This window comes from Propithecus coquereli, unplaced genomic scaffold (assembly GCF_000956105.1).
Source record: "Propithecus coquereli isolate 6110/MARCELLA unplaced genomic scaffold, Pcoq_1.0 Scaffold205, whole genome shotgun sequence".
Lineage (NCBI taxonomy): Eukaryota > Metazoa > Chordata > Mammalia > Primates > Indriidae > Propithecus > Propithecus coquereli.
The window spans coordinates 1,188,353-1,209,825 of NW_012145523.1; the positions used below are offsets into that span (position 1 = coordinate 1,188,353).

The 21,473-nt window shown below is 38.7% G+C and overlaps 1 protein-coding gene across 1 annotated transcript in view; it reads left to right on the forward strand.

Annotated features, from left to right (window-relative positions):
- TP53BP2 (tumor protein p53 binding protein 2) overlaps positions 1-21,473 on the forward strand; it is a 53,847-nt gene that overhangs the window by 11,340 nt on the left and 21,034 nt on the right. The window contains exons 2-6 of the mRNA XM_012644064.1: positions 5,429-5,576; positions 10,677-10,790; positions 14,063-14,145; positions 17,760-17,861; positions 21,049-21,223. Of these exons, the coding sequence (XP_012499518.1) occupies positions 5,429-5,576; positions 10,677-10,790; positions 14,063-14,145; positions 17,760-17,861; positions 21,049-21,223 (622 nt within the window). The remainder of the gene's footprint in view (positions 1-5,428; positions 5,577-10,676; positions 10,791-14,062; positions 14,146-17,759; positions 17,862-21,048; positions 21,224-21,473) is intronic.

Here is a 21,473-nt window from a genome sequence, read left to right on the forward strand (position 1 = left end):
GTCTCGCTCTTGCTCAGGCTGGTCTTGAACTCCTGAGCTCAAACAATCCGCCTGCCTCGGCCTCCCAGAGAGCTAGGATTACAGGCGTGAGCCACCGCGCCCGGCCCCTGGATTCTTGATGCCTTATGATGTGAACATACTCTTTGTCATGTTCTCATCAGACATTAACTTTCCCATCTTCCATGGAATTTTGAATCCATGCATCACAGTATCAGTTAGTGGAACAAACACGTGTTGCAGATATGCTGTGTGTAATATCTGAGATTGTTTTGGCGGGGGGCTGAGGTGTAATGGAGGAGCACAAAAACTGGAAGTGTTTAGGAACCAAAACCTTTGTCCTAAAGAAATATATAGTTCAGTAAGACAGATAAGACAGAGACTAAAACAACTACAATGTGAGTGGTTGTCAGAGGGGCAAAGAGAAAGTTAACTTCTGGCTGGAGGTTGGGTGTGTATAGGGGTGGGTTGGAGGAAGTTTTGTGGTCTTTGCATTATGAGGATAACATCAACACTGTGGGACAGGGTGTAGGGATCCAGGTGAGCTACTCTGGGGAGAGAAAAGAGGAAAATATGGGTGTTTTTAGATTTCTCATTTGGTGATTTGAGGGTATAACTGTGGAGTAGATAATTTAAAATGTTTTAGGTCTTAGTATTTCTTATAGTTGAATTGAAATTCCCTGAAATTTATGCAAATTTATGCAAAGATAAATACCAGTGTATATGGATTCAATTGTTTCGATATTGTTATTGGGTTAACTATTGGTATTATAATAGTTAACATATACAGATGAATATACACTGCTATTGTCTGCTAGTGTAACTAATACTGTACATTATTTATGGCAATTTACTGAGAAACTTAGCTTCATGTTACTTCCCTGCTCAAAACCCTCTAATCCTTAAACTTCAGTGCTATTGCTGGGCCCCACCTCTCTGTTTTCTGATTCAGGAGGTCTGGAGCATGGCCTGAGACTTGGCATTTCTTTCTTTCCTTCCTTCCTTTCTTTTTTCGGAGATAGGGTCTCACTCTGTCACCTGGGCTGGGGTACAGTGGTGTAATCATAGCTCACTGCAGCCTCAAACTGCTGGGGTCAAGCGATCCTCCCATCTCAGTCTCTGGAGTAGCTAGGACTTACAGGTACATGCCTGTAAAATTAAAAATTTTAATTAAAAAAATTTTTTGTAAGGTAGGGTCTAGCTGTGTTTGCCCAAGCTGATCTTGAACAACTCCTGCCTCAGCCTCCCAAAGTGCTGGGATTACAGGTGTGAGCCACTGTGCCCTGCTGGGATTTTGTATTTCTGACAAGTTTCCAGGTGATACTGATGCTGTTGGTCTGGGAACCGCACTTTGAAAATCGTTACTCTAGTGACTTTCGCTTTGCAGTAAAGCCCGCACTCCTTCTTCTTGACCTACAAGGCCCTGCAGGAGTCAGTGCTCGGTTCCCTCTCTGCCCTCACTGGCATGTGTTTGTATTCCTGATACATTGGCCTTCTTTCTGGTCATGGAACTGGCCAAGCTTATTCTCATGTCAGAGGCTCTTCATGGAATATCTTCCCCCAGATGTTTCGAGTGGCTGGCTTCTTCAGGCTCAGCTCAAATGCTCCCCTTCCCTTTAGGTGCCTTTCCTAATCGTGATTAGCCATCCTCCTTTCATCCCTTCTATAATTCTCTCTGTCATATCACTTTATGCACCATGCTCATTTGTGTATTAGCAGTCTCTTCTCTCTGCCCAAAAGAATGCAAGCTTTCTCATCACTGTATTCCCATTGCTTAAACTGTGCGTGTGTAGTAGATGCTCAATAAATACTAACAGATGAATGAATCAAAGATGTTGAGGTCAGCAAGGAGTTAGGATTGAGAAGCAGGCATAGAACCAGGAGCTTCCTTATAGTGGCTGACTTTGATAGGCTGTTACTCCTGTAACTCTCAGTGTTATCTGTTACCTGTTTACGTATATGAAGCAGTTATCTTTAGCAGGCTGCTTTCTGATAGAATACTAGTTTTCATTTTTTCCCCCTAGAGTGTTGATTATCTCAGAAAATGATTATGTACTCTAGATGATATTGAGTGAATGGCTGGGATATTCCATGTGTGATTAATTTTTTTTAAATCAGAATATTGTTCAAATTCGTATTGAGACTTCATGTGTTATTGATTTCCTTATTATGTTAACTTGTTATAAATGACCAGAGGAATAGTTTGTGATGTAAAAAAAAAATCCTTTGAGTATGATTTTATGATTTTGGTTTGAATAACTCAACTTTGGTTGATAGAAACTGATGGGTGATGTTAAAAACATGCCATGGTAAAAAGCGGTACACTTAGTGTAGAAGTAGGTTTGACATTGTTGAGCCTTAATGGAACATTGGTAGACATAACTCATGGTACTTGATGAAAATTTAAAAAGCATTTTAGTGGCCCCAAGAGTAAACTCTAGGTTGGGGAAACAGCTGGGAAATCACAATAGGCCTTTGTAAGCCGTAATCCTACGATGACTATCATAAGGTTGGAACCCATCATCAGGGAAGTACAGAGTGTCTCTTTGACGGAAGGGACTCAAAGATGCGGTGTCCCCGCGGCTCCTGATGGAGGCTCCCCAGAGATCCCTGTGGGTTGCCCCTCAGCTACTGGGGAGTGTGGAAGGCCAGGCCGGGCTGGGGCGACTGGGCAGCACACTTCCTGCAGGAGGCTGGAAGCTACGCCCTCAGCGAGGAGCTTGTCTGAATTAGGGAGCCACATGATCACCAGGCCCTTGGTGTGCAGTGCTGCCAGCTGGGGGCGCTGGAGCAGACAGCCAGGTCTTTGAGGAGCAGGAGACAGGGTATCCTAGAAGACTGGAATGGTCTGCACCTCATGTCTAAACCTCTTCCAGTGTTGTAAGCCATAGTCGGGCTAAATGGCTGTGTGTGAGTTAGAGGTTGAAAGCAGCTTTGGTTATGTCTTAATTAAATCCCTTTTCTATATCATGGTGTTGAGAGAGGTGTTTTTGCTTGACCAGGTTTTAGTAAGCCTAGTGGAGTCCTCCTCTTACAGAAAGTAATCTGGGGCCTTCCTTTATGAGGGGTACAACAAGATATAAAAATGAAGTAATACTTGACACTTATCTCCACAGAGGAATTGTTGAACACAAACCATTCAGGCCTTTCTCTGATCTCACTGCTAGCATACTTTCCTGGCTGTTCCTATGGAGAGCTTCCTGTGAGTTGCAAAGTTTGGGGGGGTTGATGTCACTCTTTTTACAGATTGTTCATTTTTCTTTAAAGCACAATTTTCTTTTCTTTTCTCTTAGGTAAACCTGAGGGATTTAAGTTTTTATAAATCAAAACTCCAAAGGTGTTATTGCAAAGCTTAATTTCCTTTCTGTGCTAGGGAACATCTTATACTCTTGGTTCCTTTTTTCTTTTTGTGGAACTTCACATGATTTTCTAAGTCAAATGAATAAACTTTAGCCTCTGACTCAAAGTAAATTTCTTGTAAATGCTCTAGCCAGTTGTTTTTTTTTTGTATCTCCTCTTGGAAAAGTCTTTCAGGTTTTAATCTGAAATAATTCCTCTTTGAAAATGAATCATTCTTACAGCAGTAGCATGACATCATAGTTACAGTGAGTACATGTTCTGTAAAAACAAGACTTAAAATAAACCTATAACCCATTCTTTTTTAAAATGAAAATTATTTGTGACCTTGAATTTTGGAAGGGCAGGTCTTCATTTGGATACAACTTTGGCATGAATTACTGTGCAGTGTGTCTGTAGGTTGCCTGGCACAACTTAATATGGTGTTTTTACCTTTCCTTGAGTTTTCTTTCTCTTGAGATTGATGACTGTAAGAGGTAGAAACAAGTAGTAATCACATTTACCACTTTTCATGAAATATTTTCATATTCTTTTATCACAGTTTACTAAGTATACTTTTAAATTGTAAATTACTGTAAAAATATTTTATCATTGAGATTTGAAAAATTTAAAAGTGGTATCTATTTATACCTGCCTCTAATATCACTAATTTTATTTCCGTGTATTCGATATAAGTCATTTCATGTGTATATATATTTTAAATGGTACATATATTTTTAAAGTTATAAAACAACTTAGTATTATTCTGTTTTATAACTTTATCTTAACATTTTCCTAATATTCTATACTTATAATAGTAGGTAGCTGGGTCATAGTCCTTCCAGCAAATGATTTTAACTTAAGTTTTCCCTGTTTATAAGCTTTTCCATGTTGCTGGATATTTAGTTTTCCACCTTACTGTATATAGATCCAACATTGTAGTGAAAATTTTCAGGCATTTAGAGTTTTTCTTCATTTCAATTTTTAAAAAAAAATTTATGTGTTTTATTTTTTATTTTTTTATTCCAAATATTAAGGGGGTATAAGCATTTTTGTTACATGGATACCTTATATAATGCTTAAGTCAGGGCTTTTGGTGTGCGCATCACCAGAATAGTGTTCATATTACCCAACAGGTAAGTTTTTATCCTACACCCTGCCCCCCACTCCCACCCTCCCGTCTTCTTGCTTTCTCATGTCCCTTATATTGCTTTGTGCCCATGTGTACTCATCTATTAGCTCCCACTTATGAGTGAGAACATGTGGTGTTTGTTTTTCCTTTCCTGAGATACTTCATTTAGGATAACGGTCCCCAGTTCCATCCAAGTTACTGCAAATGACATTATTTCATTCCTTTTTATGGCTGAGTAGGACTCCATGGTATATACATACCACATTTTCTTTACCTACTCATGAATTGATGGGCACTTAGATTGATTCCACATCTTTGCAATTGTGAATTGTGCTGTGATAAACATTGAAGTGCAGGTGTCTTTCTGATAAAATGACTTCATTTGCTTTGGGTAGATACCCAGCAGTGGGATTGCTGGATTGAATGGTAGGTCTACGTTTATTTCTTTGAAGAATCTCTATCCTGTTGTCCATAGAGGTTGTAGTACATTGCAATTATGTCTTTAGAATAAATTCCCAGGAGTAAGGTAATGAGGTATACATAATTCTATGGCTTTTGATACATGGTTTATTTTACTTTCCAAATGTGCTTTTTTAACGATTTATAATACTATCATCATATTTTTGAGTGAATACCTTTCCTGCAGCCTCATCTATGTTGGATCTTATCTTTTAATTGAAGAGAACGTAATACAGATTGAGCATCCCTAATCCAAAAATCCAGAATACTCCAGAATTTGAAACTTTTTGAGTGCTTACATGGTACTCAAAGGAAATACTCATTGGAATATTTCGGATTTTGGATTTTTGGATTAGGGACGCTCAACTGGTTACCTACAAATATTCCAAAATCCGAAGTGCATACATTTGTACTTCCAAATGAGATTTTTTTGGGAGAAAGGAATCTAAGGTGAATACCACCAATGCAGACAGTGCTGGTAACTGTTTTTCTTTTAATTTTTAGATATTTCTTACCGTGTACCTCAGTAACAATGAGCAGCACTTCACAGAAGTTCCGGTTACTCCTGAAACAGTGTGCAGAGATGTGGTAGATTTATGCAAAGAACCTGGCGAGAGCGACTGCCATTTGGCTGAAGTGTGGTGTGGCTCTGGTAAGAGACCCAGATGACCTTGTGCTTTGTTCTGCTTTTATTCATTTTGGTTTATAAAAGTGGCACTAAGTGAGTGTTCATGTTTCTCCACAGAGAAACTGTAGAATAGTGTGTCCATCAGAACATAATGTTCTCAATCCAGCTTTGTTGTGAGTCTTTTTGCTGTTTTCTCTTTCTGCAGTAGAATGAAGACACCACACTGTAAAATACAAAAGGTCACCTGGGATTTTGTGGTCAAATGTATGGTGCTCAAAAGTATCTTTTGTATGTTCAGGCTTTACTAATTAATCTGAGACGTTCTGATTCGTTTGCCCTCTCAAAGTTTTTGTAGGTTTTTAGGGAACGCTACTAGTGTTGAGGAACTGTCATGGCAGGTGGCAGCAGAGAACTCGTGGGCATTATTGTAAGCCTTGAAATCTGTCCCTCAGTATGGTTCTTTGGAGCTCTGAAGTGGGACAGCCTGGGTTTTTTGGCCCCATAGGAGTTGGTGAATGTGGAGTAATTTTTCATCATTTCCGCCTTGTTTCTCCACAGACTGGGTGCACTCCCACTGTTTCCTTTTTCTCCTCTGGGGATGCCAGCTGTCCCCAGAGCAAGTTACATACTGTGTTAATTGAGTTCACACCGTTCATGGTATCTAACATCAACCGGGCCCTGCTTCTTTTCAAGCAAGTCCTTTTATTCATTTTGGTTGACTTTCCTACAGTTGTATGTTCTAGAAGGTCTTCTGTACTCTGTCTGAATTACTTTCTTCTTTTTCTCTTTACGTAGAAGCCAGATTAGAACAATCACGTAAAGAAGTGCAAGTGGTCTTTTTAAAATGAAAATTGGATAATTTCACTTTCCTGCTTAAAATTCTTTAATATTTTCTCTTCCCCTTAGAATAAAATCCAAATTCTTTATCTGAGACTGTGAAGGCCTGTAGATTCGTTGTCATTGCTGTCATCTGGTACCATTTTCCTCTTTGCCTCCTCCTGCAGCTTTTTAAATATTCCTTGACTGCATAGGCTAAGCTCTTGTAGTCTACCTTAGAGTCATTTGCAGGAGCTATTCCCACAGCCTATATTGCTCTCCCTCCAGATTTTGTCATTTCTGGTTCCTTCTGGACATTTGGATTTCAGCTAAAACATTACCTCTTCAGAGAGATGTTTCCTGAGCTCCCTGCTAAAAGTAGCCATGAAGTTAGTTCTCAGTTACATCACCCTGATTTAATTCTTTGCAGAATGTATGCCACTCTCTGATTTTGTGTGTATATATTAGTTTATCACCTCTTTAATACCTATAGCCCCAAACAAATGCACTAGAATGTAAACTACTTAAGAGTAGAGACCTTTTTTTGTCTTGCCGTATCCACAGCTCGAGGGTAGTGCCTGGCACCTAGTAGGTGCTCAATAAATACTTACTGAATGAGTAACCGAATTTCTAGCTGCTTGTGGTAACCATCAGCAGATTACCTTGCTTTATTACTGTGATAATCGACTCTATCCATTGTATGCGTCTGCAGTTTCTCTTCTCTGTAGCTCAGATTCTCTCTTGCCACCTACCCTTTCTTCTCATTTTCTTAGAGGAAGAAGTGTTCTTTCTTTGCGAAGGCTTTAATCTCTTCCTTGAAACTCTTGAGTCTCCCTATTCCTTTTCCTCTCTAGCGTCTTTTTTTTTTTTTTTTTTGAGACAGAGTCTCGCTCTGTTGCCCGGGGTAGAGTGAGTGCCCTGGCGTCAGCCTAGCTCACAGCAACCTCAAACTCCTGGGCTCAAGCAATCCTTCTGCCTCAGCCTCCCGAGTAGCTGGGACTACAGGCATGCGCCACCATGCCCGGCTAATTTTTTTTATATATATATATTTTTAGTTGTCCAGCTAATTTCTTTCTATTTTTTTAGTAGAGACGGAGTCTTGCTCTTGCTCAGGCTGGTCTCGAACTCCTGAGCTCAAACTATCCACCCGTCTCGGCCTCCTAGAGTGCTAGGATTACAGGCCTCTCTAGTGTCTTGCTCATTGAGTTTAATAACCCTTACTATGTGATGACGATGTGTAAAAGGTTTTCTTTCTTATAATTTTTTAATTAAAGAAATTTTAATGATAACACCTAAATGTGTTCTAGATTGTAAAAAAGGAAATAATATAAACAGAATGAATGTCTCTCTCCTAAGCCCATCCCTGATCCTTTTATGTGATCACTTTATGATTTTAACAGATAGCTTTTCAGACCTTTTCTCTTTGTTTATAAGTAACTGTGGAAACAGTTTTGTGTTTTGTTTCTCTCTTTATGTAAATAGTTGCATACATATCAATGTCCTGCAGTTTACTATTTTACTTTACAACATAGTTTGGCGATCTTTTTAGATTAGTATATGTAAATCTACATCATTATGTGTTTTAATTATCACATAATTTTCCACAGTATGCATAAAGTTGATCTAATGATTTCTTTATTAACAAACATTTAAGTTAATTCTCTTGTTTTTGTAAGTGCTGCAGTAAAAATCCTTTTAGGAACCTCCTTTGATCATGTGCAAGTATTTCTCTAGGGGGTGGATGCCAGGAAGTGGAATTCCTTGGTTAAAAGTTCACGTTTTTTCTTAAATAAATTTTTTGTTGTATATATTTGAGGTATACATCATGATGTTATGGGATACATAATAGCAAAAAGGGACTATAGTGAAGCAACTTAACGTAAGGTTTCACATATTTTAAAACGTGCATATATGTATTGCCAGATTTTCCTACACAAAGGTTATATCACTTCATGCCTCTTCCAGTTATTTCTCAAACAATTTCTCATCAACAATTACAATAATATTTTAACTTTTTCTAAACTGATAGCTGAAAACTTGTCTTTTGTTTAAATTTGCGTTTTTCTGATTACACATGAGGCTGCCTGTTTTTTCGTTTGTTTATTGGTCATTGCATTTCTGTTTTTTTTAATTATTTCTTTATATCCTTTGTTCAAGTTTCCTTTGGCCTTTGTCTTTCCCTCTTGATCTGTAGGTATTTTAAAAAACTGTATTCTGGATCTCAGACCTATTTGTGTATTATTTTACAAAAAATCATTCCTTATTTCAAAGCTATAAATGTGCTCTTCTATTATTTCATTCTGTACGTGTTAAAGCCTTACCTTTTCTTGCCCTTCCCCTTCCTTTCCTTTTCCATTTCCTCTCTACCCACTCATGTATTTGCTTGGTGAACATTTCTTGGATACCTGTTAAGAGGTAGGGACTATGCTTGATTGAGAGGGTTACGGAGATGAAAGTTACCTGCTGTCAGGTATCTTGCAGTGCACAAAGAGAAACAGGTATCCACAGACATTTATAATTCAGTGTGATAATTGCAGTAATAGATGTGTTCCATCTGCAGGAGAAGAGGGTGATGAGTGCTAGGAATGGCATGTTCCAATTCACATAGCAGGAATGCTATGGCAAGGAGCTACAGTCCATGCGTCACTTAACCGTGGGGGTACGTTCTGAGAAATGTGTCGTTAGATGATTTCGTTGTCGTGTGAACTTCATAGGAGTATACTTTCACAAACCTAGATGGTATACAGTCTGTTACACACCTGGGCTATATGGTATATCCTGTTGCTCCTATTACTGTACCGCATACTGTAGGCAGTTGTAACACAGTGGTAAGTGTGTGTATCTAAACTTTATACCTAAACATAGAAAAGGTACAGTAAAAACACGGTATTATAATCTTACGGGACCACTATCATATGTGTGGTCTGCCCTTGACCGAGATGTCTGTAGGTGTGGTTGGAGCACAGGGTGTTAATAGGGAGCTTTGAGAACCTTTGAAGTTTCTGTTCAGCTGCTAGGCCTACACCTGACCTTTTGCCATCAGAGGGCCATCAGGCTCTTAGCACCTAGAGCTTTAAGGAAGGTCCATACCCTTCTGGGGAGTCAGCATGGACTGGAAGTTACTTCACTTCCTTTGAGTTCTTTCTGCTCCTGGAACCTGGAGATTTTACTTCTTTTGAGTACAGCTTGTGTGGTCTGTGTGTGTGTTTTGTGGGGGTGGATGAAGGATCTACTCAGAATTTCTTTTGGAAGGTATCTCTTCAGCCATGGGTATTTCCTTTCAGAGGGTCTTAGTTAGAATTTGTGTGGTGTATAAAAGGAGGGTATCTGTGTCAACAACAGTGTGTTATGTTACTAGAAGTAGAACCAGAACCGTATTTTGTTTGTGGCAGCCAAGCAGATTAAGCTCAGGGTTAGTTCACGAAGTTGGCTATGCATGGCTGTTCCCTTCTCCGCCCACGTTGTTTATTTAAGGTGTTGAGATAGTGTCTTTGATTACTGATAAGTGTGTTGAGTTTTCTTAGGCTTTTTCAAAGTTCTTGTATTTAAAAATTGTATCGACATTACTGGTGTTTCGTTGATTTTAAGCAGTTGCCTCCTCAAACAGTATGTTTAGTTTTATATCCAGTTCCCTTGAGATTGGAGATTTTTTGAGGAGAGCTTGACATATATTGTTTCTCCTGAAGCTGCGATTTTTATTAGCTGTGCCCTTCTTTTTGTCTTCAGAAAGTTCTGGCACTGGCATTCTTGCTGGAAGAGGGACCAAATAGATATGTTTTCACTGCAGTAAATAGCCTTTTATTTGGAAATGGATGTCTGATTTTTTTTAACATTGTTTGTAAAATTATAATTTCAAAATAGCCTATATTAGAAAATATAATTTAAAAACTAGGCTATTTAGAAAGTTGCATTTTAATTTTTTCTTCCTCTATTTAGAAACTCATAGAACATTAGTGTTAGAAGGGACCATCTGATCTAATAGGTTTTCCAGAAACTTCTGAAATCCACAGAAATTAAATGGTGTGCCCTTGGCTAGTTAGGACCTGCTGGGTTAGACTCTTGATCTCCTGACAGCAAGATGAGTTCCATTCCTCTTTTTAGTACTCCACACTGGCCTGACAATGATTTTATGTGTGGAAATCTGTAATACTGTGTTTTCTAAGAGTTCTTTTAATGAAAAAAAAGTATCTAAGATGCTAAGTATTTCTACATCCCTAATGCACACTTTGTGTGAAGGATGGATAGTAAACAATGTGTTTTGTCATTCTTTTACCTGAAGATAATGTGATTTCTACTCATTTGTTTTAGAACGTCCAGTTGCTGATAATGAGCGAATGTTTGATGTTCTTCAACGATTTGGAAGTCAGAGGAATGAAGTTCGTTTCTTCCTTCGTCATGAACGCCCCCCTGGCAGGGACATTGGTAGGTAGCATATACCAATCCTGACAGATATGTGAGCTTTCATTTTGTGCACTCGAGTGGCCGGGAATAGTAGACAGCGCACGATGAGGACCCAGGTGATTTGACTGGTGAGGGAGAGGTTGGGAGGTTGGAACAATGGGGGTAGATCGGTATTTTAAGACCTGAATGTTGGGGAGTGAGAAGAGGGTGTGGTTTGTTTGAAGCTGGGAGAAGTTTGACTATAGTTTTTTAATACAGGTGGGGAGGGGTCAATAGGGCAGGAAGTTGGAACTCTAAGAAAGAAGGAATACTTGATAGCCCAGGGTTGTTGAGGACATGCTTTCACGGCCCTCATGGAGAGATTGGATTCCTCTTCTGTTGTGACAGGACAGAAAGAAAACTGTGGCAGATGCAGTTAAATTTGTGTGTTTTGTGGGAGTCAGTTGAGGGATTTCTCATCTGGAAACATTTGTTGCCTCTGAGGTGGGAGGCAGAGTCATCTGGAAGTGATGATGGTGGAGGTGGGTGGGAGCTGGAGCTGTTGTGGAGAAGAGGAGAGGTGCTTCCTAGGGAAGCCAGGCTGCGGGAGCTGGCCACAAGGCCTGTCGAAATTGGAGACCAGGCCATCATGTGGGATTCTTCTCCAGTGGTGCTCCGCAGCCCAGGTGCGTGGTAAGAGGAGAGGGAAACAGGTGGATTGACCTAACTATCCAGACAAATTCAATGGAAGGCCAGTGGGACGGGGAGAAGAGACAAGGTGACGAGTGAACTGGGTGGGGAAGAAGTGGAGGTGGCGGCTGTGGGGAAAGAGCACACAGGGGGAGGGGACTGCAGGTCTCAGCTCCGTGAATGAACAGGTTGGTGAGAGGAGGTGCGTGAGACAGGCAGATTGAAAGGAAATTGCGGTCAAAAAGTAGAATTTTAAATTGGCAATTTCAGAGGTAGAGCGCATCTAGGTGATGTGGTCCTAGGCTGGGCCTTGGAATGAACTGGGAGGCCAGCATTTGGGTGATGAAGTCATGCAGAATGAAGGCAGGCCATGGAGGTGGAGAGAGCAAGGGAGTCAGCTGGTCACGTCTTTAGTGACCGGGGCTTGCGACTAGAGTTTGTAGATGACAATAGGGAGAGTGTGGAGTGAGAGTGCTGGAAGCAGCCCTAGACACTGGGGACACAGCTGTCCCCATGGCTTGGAGGTCTTGTTGGATGAGGGGGAATGAGCAGCTTGAGATCTGAGATCCACAGGGAAGCTGTGTTCTCAGTGGGAAGCCAGGGGTTGAAGTAGGATTACTATGTATTTCTAAAAACGATGAAATTTTTAAAGTGGAAAGTTGAGGGTAATTTGTGACCTCCAATATATATATACTTCTTAGGAGTAAGAATGTAGGTAATGGATGTTAATTATGAATGTTACAAAATCTCAGCTTTATTACTAACTGTTGTTTTAATACAGAGTGTCCATATGATATCTGACCATTAGCAGTGATTAAATTTAGAATATGGGTGGGGATAGGGGGGCAGAATTGACTTAGTCTGGCCCCTTCTACTCTACAGATGAGAAATGCTGATACTTAGGGGTTAAGTGACTTGTCAGAGGCCACACACGCAGAGGCAGAGCCAGAAGTGGAACCTGAATCACCTCAGCCAGGCTACCTGGCTGCCTTTCAGTATCACTGGTGTCTGTAATTTTATTTTAAGTAAGCATGTATTTTTTTTTTTTCCTGAGGCCTTCTTTTTTGTAGTTTTAAATTGGCATTTGCATCTTATTTTTATTTTGTTCTTTATTTATATTGCATACATCCTTTTCTAATTAATGAGTTGAATTTTACCTGTTCATCTACGAGTTCAAATATCTTGCTGTATAGTAGTAAGTAAATTATTAAATAGTCTCTCAATAGTGCAATGTGCAGTTTCAGTGTGTTTGTAATGTGAGAAATAAAATCTGAAGATAAAGGAGCTGTTTTCACGTTGTTACACAACACCAGTGCCACACAGTGTTTAAATTGGGGTAAAACAGGATTGCTTTTCAGTATCCTTTAGTAAGGAATTAATTTGCTTTTTTTGATTTAGACTTGTAGGAGGATTAGGAGACTGTTACTGTATTCTTTTTTCAATTTAACTAGGACCTATAACCCAGAATGTATATGAAATTATTTTTAAAGCTCTTGCTTTTTGCTCTAATTCTATAACTCATCATACAAAGGAGAAATCAGTTAATTGCTCTCTTTGAGGCAGCAAAGAAAGCAACTATTCTTAAATTATAGAATTTTTTTATTTCTTGCAGAAATATTGTGACAGATTACCTGAGCTATTTTTGTCACAGAATTGAGCAGTGTTTAAAAAATAAAGCTAACATGTTAGAGTTAGGTATAAGTGTGATCCGTGGCTCTGAGGAGAGACACGTTTATTTATTGGCATGGGAATTTGTGCTGGCTGGTATAATAGACGTTTGATTCAAAAGAAATTTTAATCTAAAATTTCTTAGGAGGTAATTTGATAATTGTTTTAATATCTGGGAAGTATAGGTATGAGCTTAGTTTAATGTATTTTTAAAATTCTCTTTGTTGATATCATTTATTTCTTATATTTGTTTAAGACTTTTCTTTTTATGATGCATTAATACTGAGAGACCCATATATTTTGGCTCGAAAAGTTCTTTTTAACCAAAAAAGCAAATACACAGTGTTTTCTAGTCAGTACTTTCCCAAACTAAGAAAACAGAAATTTTTTTCTTAAAAATGGGGAAGTACTTCATAGTACTTAAAAATTACCACCAAGTGTTCTTAATAAACCAGATAATCAAAATACTACTTGTTCTATTTTCAAGTGCTTCCTTCCCTTAATAAATTAAAAACACTGCTAATGAATACAAGGATGGATTGATTTAATTTTTAGTTATTTCCTTCAGTGAAGCTCTTCTTGATTTTGCTACTGAGTAGCTAAATAGAGAACTAGGAGGAGCAACTATAAACAAATGCTATGAATTACCTATAGTCGGAAGTGCATTAGTTGTGTTAATATTTCCTCCTTTGGTCTGTGAATCAGACAGCTTTCCTAATGAATAAGTGGCACATGATATTTCTTAGTGCTAACTATTCACTGTTCTGTGTAATTGATTTTCCAAAACAGGCTGAATTAGGAGATCTTAACTCCATTGACATTAGAAAATATTTTATTTGAAGTATGTGTTCCACTTTGAAGTATCAAGCAGCAATAACAGAATTCAGAAGTGAACTGGTACTTATAATATCTTTCAACTCTAGTGTTAATGCATAGTTTTTGAATTTTGTGCTTAGTGAGTGGACCAAGATCTCAGGATCCAAGTTTAAAAAGAAATGGTGTAAAAGTTCCTGGTGAACATCGAAGAAAGGAGAATGGCGTAAGTGATCATTTTTAACATGCTATGTATACCACAATGATACTGCTTTCTGAACCTTTAAATCTCATTCTTCGTTACTTTGTTGTTCAACTCGTTAAGGATGGCTCTATTTTAAAGGTTATTTTAAATTTATTTCATAGAAAATATTAATTTTAGTGGCAATTTATTATAGAAAGTTATATGCTGAACGTATCACAACTTGAGAACAAAATAAATGTTGAACAATTTTGAGACATTATTTGTTTTTGGTGATTTTATTTGTTGCTTTTAGAAAAATAGAAAATTATTTATACTCTTGCATATAAATACACGTGCATGTGTATGTATAGGAGCACGTATCTTTGGTATGCTTTGACATTGTAGAGCTCAGAATTTTAATTTAATGTCTAAGTTACCTTTCTCTGATCTCCAGTAAATTTACATTAAAATCCAAAAGTACCACTTGCTCCTACTGTGCTTTTCCTCAAATTCTTCCTTTTTCTATTCTTTGATCTTGTAGTTATCTTACAATGATGAAAGGATGATATAAGGAAGATTTTATGATATAAATAATAAAATGATTTTAGCCATAAACAGGATTTTTTTTTTAGTGCATCTGGACATAATTTATCCCCCTCTACCTGGGGGTTAGTTTTTTTGTCTTAAAAAACAGCTTTATGGAAGTATAATTGATATGCACTAAACTGCACAAATTTGAAGTATACAGTTGGACAGAAGTGTACATGTATGAAACTGTCACCATCATCAAGGTAATGAAAACATCTACTACCTCCAAAAGTTTCCTTGTGTCCTTTTGTAATCCTTCCTTGCCTCTTTCCCATTCCCAGGGAATCGTTATTGGTTCTTTCTGCCACTATACATTATTTGTATTTTCCAAAACGTTATATAAATGGAATCATTCAGTGTGTACTCTTTTTTTGTCTGATTTCACTCAGCATAATTATTTTGAGATTCATCTGTGTTATTGTGTTTATCACTAATTAATTCCTTTTGTTGCTGAGATGTATTTCATCATCTGTATACAGCACAATTTGTTTATTCATTCACCTGTTGATGTACATTTGGGTTGTTTCTAGTTTTTGACTATTCCATATCAAGCTGGTATAAATATTTGGGTACAAGTTCTTTATACAGACATGTTTTTATTCCTCTTGAGTAAATATTATACTTAGGAGTGGAATAGCTGGGTCATATGGTAGGTGTAAATATGTTAACTTTTTAGGAAGCTGCCAGATATTTTCCAAAATGACTGTATTGTTTTACGTTTCCACCAGAATTCCAGTTTTTCCACATCCTTGCCAACAAATTTGCCAAATTTTCGCCATTCTAACGTGTGTAGTGTTATTGCATTGTGGGTTTTTTTTTTTTTTTTTGAGACAGAATCTCTGTTGCCTGGGGCTAGTCTGCAGTGGCATGGTCACAGCTCACTGCATCCTCCAACTCGGGCTCAAATGATCCTCCTGCCTCAGCCTCCTGAGTAGCTGGGACTACAGTGCACACCACCACACCCAGCTAATTTTTAAAAATTTTTGTAGAGACAGGGTCTCATTATGTTGCTCAGGTTGGTCCCTGCTGATCCCCCTGCCTTAGCTTCCCAAAATCCTAGGATTACAGGCGTGAGCCTCTGCACCCATCCCACGTTGTGGCTGCAATTTGTATTTCTCTAAAGACTAATGATGTTAGACGTCTTTTCAGGTACTTATTTGCCCTCTGTGTATTTTCTTTGGTGAAATACTTGTTCAGATCATTTGCTCATTTGTTTTCATTATTGGATCATTTGGTTTTATTGATTGCTTTGCTTTTTTTTAGTTTGAGAGTTCTTTATATATTCTGGATCCAAGTCTTATCACATATATAATTATCAAATATATTTTTCTCAGTATGTGCCAGTATGTGACTTGTCCTTTTTTTTTTTTTTAAACAGTAGTGTTTATCTTTTTGAAGAGCAAAAGCTCTTGATTTGATTAAGTACAATTGATTAATTTTTTTCTTTTATGGAGAGTACTTTTAGTATTGTATCTAAGAGCTCTTTGCCTAACCCAGGGTCAAAGAGATTTTTTTCTTTTGTTCTCCTTTAGAATTTTTGCAGTTTTAGGTTTTACATTTAAGTCTGTGATCCCTTTTGAGTTTATGTTTGCATATGGTATGAGAATCAAAGTTCAATTTGTTTTTTTCATATGAGTAGTCAATTGTACAAGCAATATTTGTTGAAAAGACTATTCTTTTTCCACTGTTGCTTTTATACCTTTGTCTAAAATCAATTGCCCCATATAAGTATGGTCTATTTTTGTACTCTATTCTGTTTCATTGATCTAGTTTACCTATCTTGACGTCAATACCACACTGCATTGATTACTAGAACTTTATAAGTCTTGAAGTCAGGTAGTATAAGCTCTCCAGTTTTATTCTTTTCAAAGTTGTTTTGCCTATTCTAGATGCTTTGCAATTCCATATGAATTTTAGAATCAAGCATTATTGAGCTTTTCAATTCATGAACGTGGTATACCTCTCCATAATATTTAGATCTTCTTTGTCTCAGCAATGTTTTGAAGTTTTCATTGTATAGGTCTTACATATTTATTAAATTTATCTCTAAGTATTTCATATTTTCAATACTATTATAAATGGTATTTTTAAACAATTTAATTTCTTATTGTTGCTAATGTATAGAAATACAATTCATTTTTGCATGTTGATCTTTAATCCTGCAATATTGCTACATAACGTATTAGTTCTGGTAGCTTTCATTTTTCTTTTTTGGCTTCTTGCTTCCCAAGCTCTAGAATGTGAGTTCTGGTAGCTTTTTATGGATTCCATATCATTTTCTTCATAGATGATTTTGTTGTCTATGAATAAAGGCATTTTAACTTTTTTCTTACCAATTCAGATGCTGTTAATATCTCTTTCTTATTTTATTGCAGTGGCTAGAACCTCTAGGACAATGTTGAATAGATGTTTTGAGAGTCGATGTCCTTGCTTTATTCCTGAGGACTCGTTATATCTTGATTTTTTTCTTTTTTTTTTTTTTCTTCTGAGACAGAGTCTCACTCTGTTGCCTCAGCTAGAGTGCAGTGGCATCATCATAGCTCACTACAACCTCAAGCTCCTGGGCTCAAGTGATCCTCTTGCCTCAGCCTCCTAAGTAGCTGGGACTACAGGTGTGTGCCATCATAGCTGGCTAATTTTTCTATTTTTTGGTAGAGATGGAGTTTTGCTCTTGCTCAGGCTGGTCGCGAACTCCTGACCTCAAGCAATCCTCCTGCCTTGGCCTCCCAGCGTACTAGGATTACAGGCATGAGCCACTGTGCCCGGCTTGTATCTTGAATTTTTTAGTGCTATAGTAGTTTTAAATGATGTTCTGATGACTGCATTCTAGATTTGCTGCCAGTTCCTCAGCACCATGTTTAATATGATCAAACACTGTCCTGATATAAATTAACTACAGAACAAAGTAATTCTAAATTGTTTCATTTATGTCCCTAACTGTTGAAACTATTTAATTTTAAATTTACAACTCGAAAGATCAATGGTCCGTATAAACAAACCTTTGAGTGAGGAATCTCTGATAATTTTAGAGTAAGTTGGATTGTGTGTGTTTGTATTTTTATTTGTAGGTTAATAGTCCTAGGATGGATCTGACTCTTGCTGAACTTCAGGAAATGGCATCTCGCCAGCAGCAACAGATTGAGGCCCAGCAACAAATGCTGGCTACTAAGGTAGTGTCTTGTTTTAAAAGACGTAACAGGCCACTATTGTTAATGTATGTGTAAGGTTGTTTACATTCTACCCTCATCATTAAGCCGATCACCTCACAGATATGAGTTGATGTTATCAACTTAGAGGTCACCTGCTGTTGGGTGCTTTCTGCAAACCCTCACTATGGCATTTGCTGGGGATCCTGTATCATCCTGATTGTTCAAGATCTTCTGACCCTTGGTTCTGATCAAAGTTGACTGTGCTATGTTGGGTGTCACTCATACGGGAAAGGCATAAAGAGCCCTTCACCTTTCCTGCTAGGGAACTACTCTGGGCTATGATGAGAGGAATTTTAAAGTTTCCTAAGGCTAATACTGTCCCCTCTGCTTCTGGGCACTGAAAACAGCCTGCTTGCCTCTATTTGGGGACATTCTTTACCTACAAATTTATCCTAGGTCTGGTCTTGAACAGGAAAAAATATGAGAAGCCTCTCCATAACTATCAGAATCAGTCTCACTGCTGCTTCCCCTGCCAGCCATAAGCTTCTAATCTAAACCAGATGCCATGAGACAGTACTCTGTAAAGGGCTACATGCGTGTATTTTAGGCTTTGTAAACTGTGCTGCCTCTGTTGCAATTACTCAACTAAGCTGTTGTAAGCAGCCATAGATAATACAGAAACAAATAGGTGTGGCTGTGTTCCAATAAAACTTTGTGTACCGAAGCAGATAGCAAGCTGGATTTGGCCTGTAGGCTGTAGTTTCTCAGTCCCTTGTCTAAGCACCCAGTATTTGCAACTGACCATTCCTTTGGTGACTATAAGTTCACTGAAGCTGGTGGCAAGTGACCCAATAAGGCTTTGAAGTAATGGCCAGGGGTGCTTTTTTTTTTTTTTTTTTTTTTAAAGACAGAGTCTCACTCTGGCACCTGGGCTAGAGTGCCGTGGTGTCAGCCTAGCTCACAGCAACCTCAAATTCCTGGGCTCAAGCAATTGTCCTGCCTCAGCCTCCTGAGCAGCTGGTACTACAGGTGGGCGTCACCACACCTGGCTAATTTTTTTTTCTGTTTTTAGTAGAGCCAGGGTCTTAATCTTGCTGAGGCTGGTCTCGAACTCCTGACCTCAAGTGATCCTCCCATCTTGGCCTCCCAGAGTGCTAGGATTACAGGCGTGAGCCACCACGCCCTGCCCCAGTGGTTCTTTAAGGCAGTTCTCAACACACACTGTAGACTTCCATGTAGTACTTCCTAGGGTTCCTGTGTATCCATTTCTATTTGTAATACCACATACCATCTTTTTCAAAATCATGTGTATCTTTGCTTCTCAAACTTGAATAAGCATGTGAATCACCTAAGGATCTTGTCGCAAATGCATATTCTGATTCAGTTAGTACAGGATAGGGTTTGAGATTCTGCATTTCTAACAAGCTCCCAGGTGATGCTGATGCACTATTACATTGAGTAGCAAGGTTATATATTCAAATAAAAAGATTGTTATAGAATAAATCTCTAACCTCAGGGTCCTTATTTTAAAATTATTTCCGTGTTATTTATGTTTTAGGCATATTGATCTAAGAAGTAGTTTACTGGTGATTTATAAATTGTGTCTCTGTTACTCAGTTTTAGTTTGAAAAAAATTTTTAAATTTCATAATTGCAGTTTTCTAAAGGTGTTAAGCTCTTTCAGTTACTATTTATTGAGTGTATGCTATGTAAGATACTGTTCAAAGAGATTTACATTTCACATTCCATTTAATCCTCACTACAGTAATAGGTAGTTACTATTGATCAGCCTTATGTTACAGATGAGGAAACATAGACTTGTATACTTGGTGGGGTTACATGAATTTGTTCAAGGTCTCATAACTAATAAGTAGCAGAGCTTGAGTTTGAATCTAAATTTACTACAGATCCTACTTTCTTATACTACTGGTCGTTTCTTTTTTTTTTTTTTTTTTTTAGACAGAGTCTCACTGTGTTGCCTGGGCTAGAGTGCCATGGTATCAGCCTAGCTCACAGCTACCTTAAACTTTCAGGCTCAAGCAATCCTTCTGCCTCAGCCTCCCGAGTAGCTAGGACTACAGGCATGTGCCACCATGCCCAGCTAATTTTTTCTATATATTTTTTAGTTGTCCAATTAATTTCTTTCTATTTTTAGTAGAGATGGGATCTCGCTCTTGCTTGGGCTGGTTTCGAACTCTGAGCTCAAACAATCCACCTGCCTTGGCCTCCCAGAGTGCTAGGATTACAGGCGTGAGCCACCGCACCTGGCCCTGCTCATTTCTGTATGAACAACTTCTTAAAATTCTTGCCGCACTTTATGAAAACTGGCCAGGCATGGTGGCTCACATCTGTAATCTCAGCATTTTGGGAGGTAAAGGCAGGAGGATTGCTTGAGGCCAGGAGTTAGAGATCAGCCTGCGCAACACGGCAAGACCCTGTCTCCACAAATAAACAAAAAAATTAGCCTACTGTGGTGGTGTGTGCCTGTAGTCCCAGCTACTCAGGAGGCTGAGGCGGGAGGATCCCTGGAGCCCAGAAGTTCCAGGTTACAGTGAGCTATGATTGTGCTACTGTACTCTAGCCTGGGCAACAGAAGGAGATCCTGTCTCTAAAAAAAAAAAGGAAAACTAACTGAAGTTTCACTGCTTCCTTGCTGCATAAGAACCACTTGGATTATAAATACTGATTCTGGCTGGGCACGGAGGCTTATGCTTGTAATCCTAGCACTCTGGGAGGCTGGGGCGGGAGGATCGCTTGAGGTCAGGAGTTGGAGACCACCCTGAACAAGAGGGAGACCCGGTCTCTACCAAAAATAGAAAAAATTAGCTGGGTGTGGTGGCGCACGCCTGCAGTCCCAGCTACTCAGGAGGCTGAGGCAGCAGGATAACTTGAGCCTGGGAGTTTGGGGTTCCAGTGAGCTATGATCATGCCCTTGTACTCTAGTCCAGGTGACAGAGCAAGATTGTCTCAAAAAATACTGATTCCTGGATCTTACTCTGAGAGATTCTAGGGTAGGCTCAGGAGTGTCTGTTTTGAACAAACTTCCAATGTGATTCTGCTGGCAGTATATAGGACAGATGATCAGACCAGAGCAGTATTACAGGTGCACCTCAGTCTCAGCACCGACAGGTTGTGGGCAGATAGATCATTTTGAGGTTAGTGGTATACCTGCTTGAAATGATACACCTAATGATTGCTTTTATCTTTAGGAACAACGTTTAAAGTTTTTGAAACAACAAGATCAGCGTCAACAGCAACAAGCTGCTGAGCAGGAGAAGCTTAAAAGACTAAAAGAAATAGCTGAGAATCAGGAAGCTAAGCTAAAAAAAGTCAGAGCACTTAAAGGCCACGTGGAACAGAAGAGGCTAAGCAACGGGAAGCTCGGTGAGTTGCTACTAGGAGATTACTTTAATACCAAAGGCTACGTGTTAAATTGTTTTGGTGTAAAAGATCACCTTGGTGTAGTAAGTTTATATAAATTGTCATAAGTAAGAAGAATAGGTGAGTCTTTGTAGGTAACTTTTTTTTTTTTTTTTTTTTTGACAGAGTCTCACTTTATTGCCCGGGCTAGAGTGAGTGCCGTGGCGTTAGCCTAGCTCACAGCAACCTCAGACTCCTGGGCTCAAGCAATCCT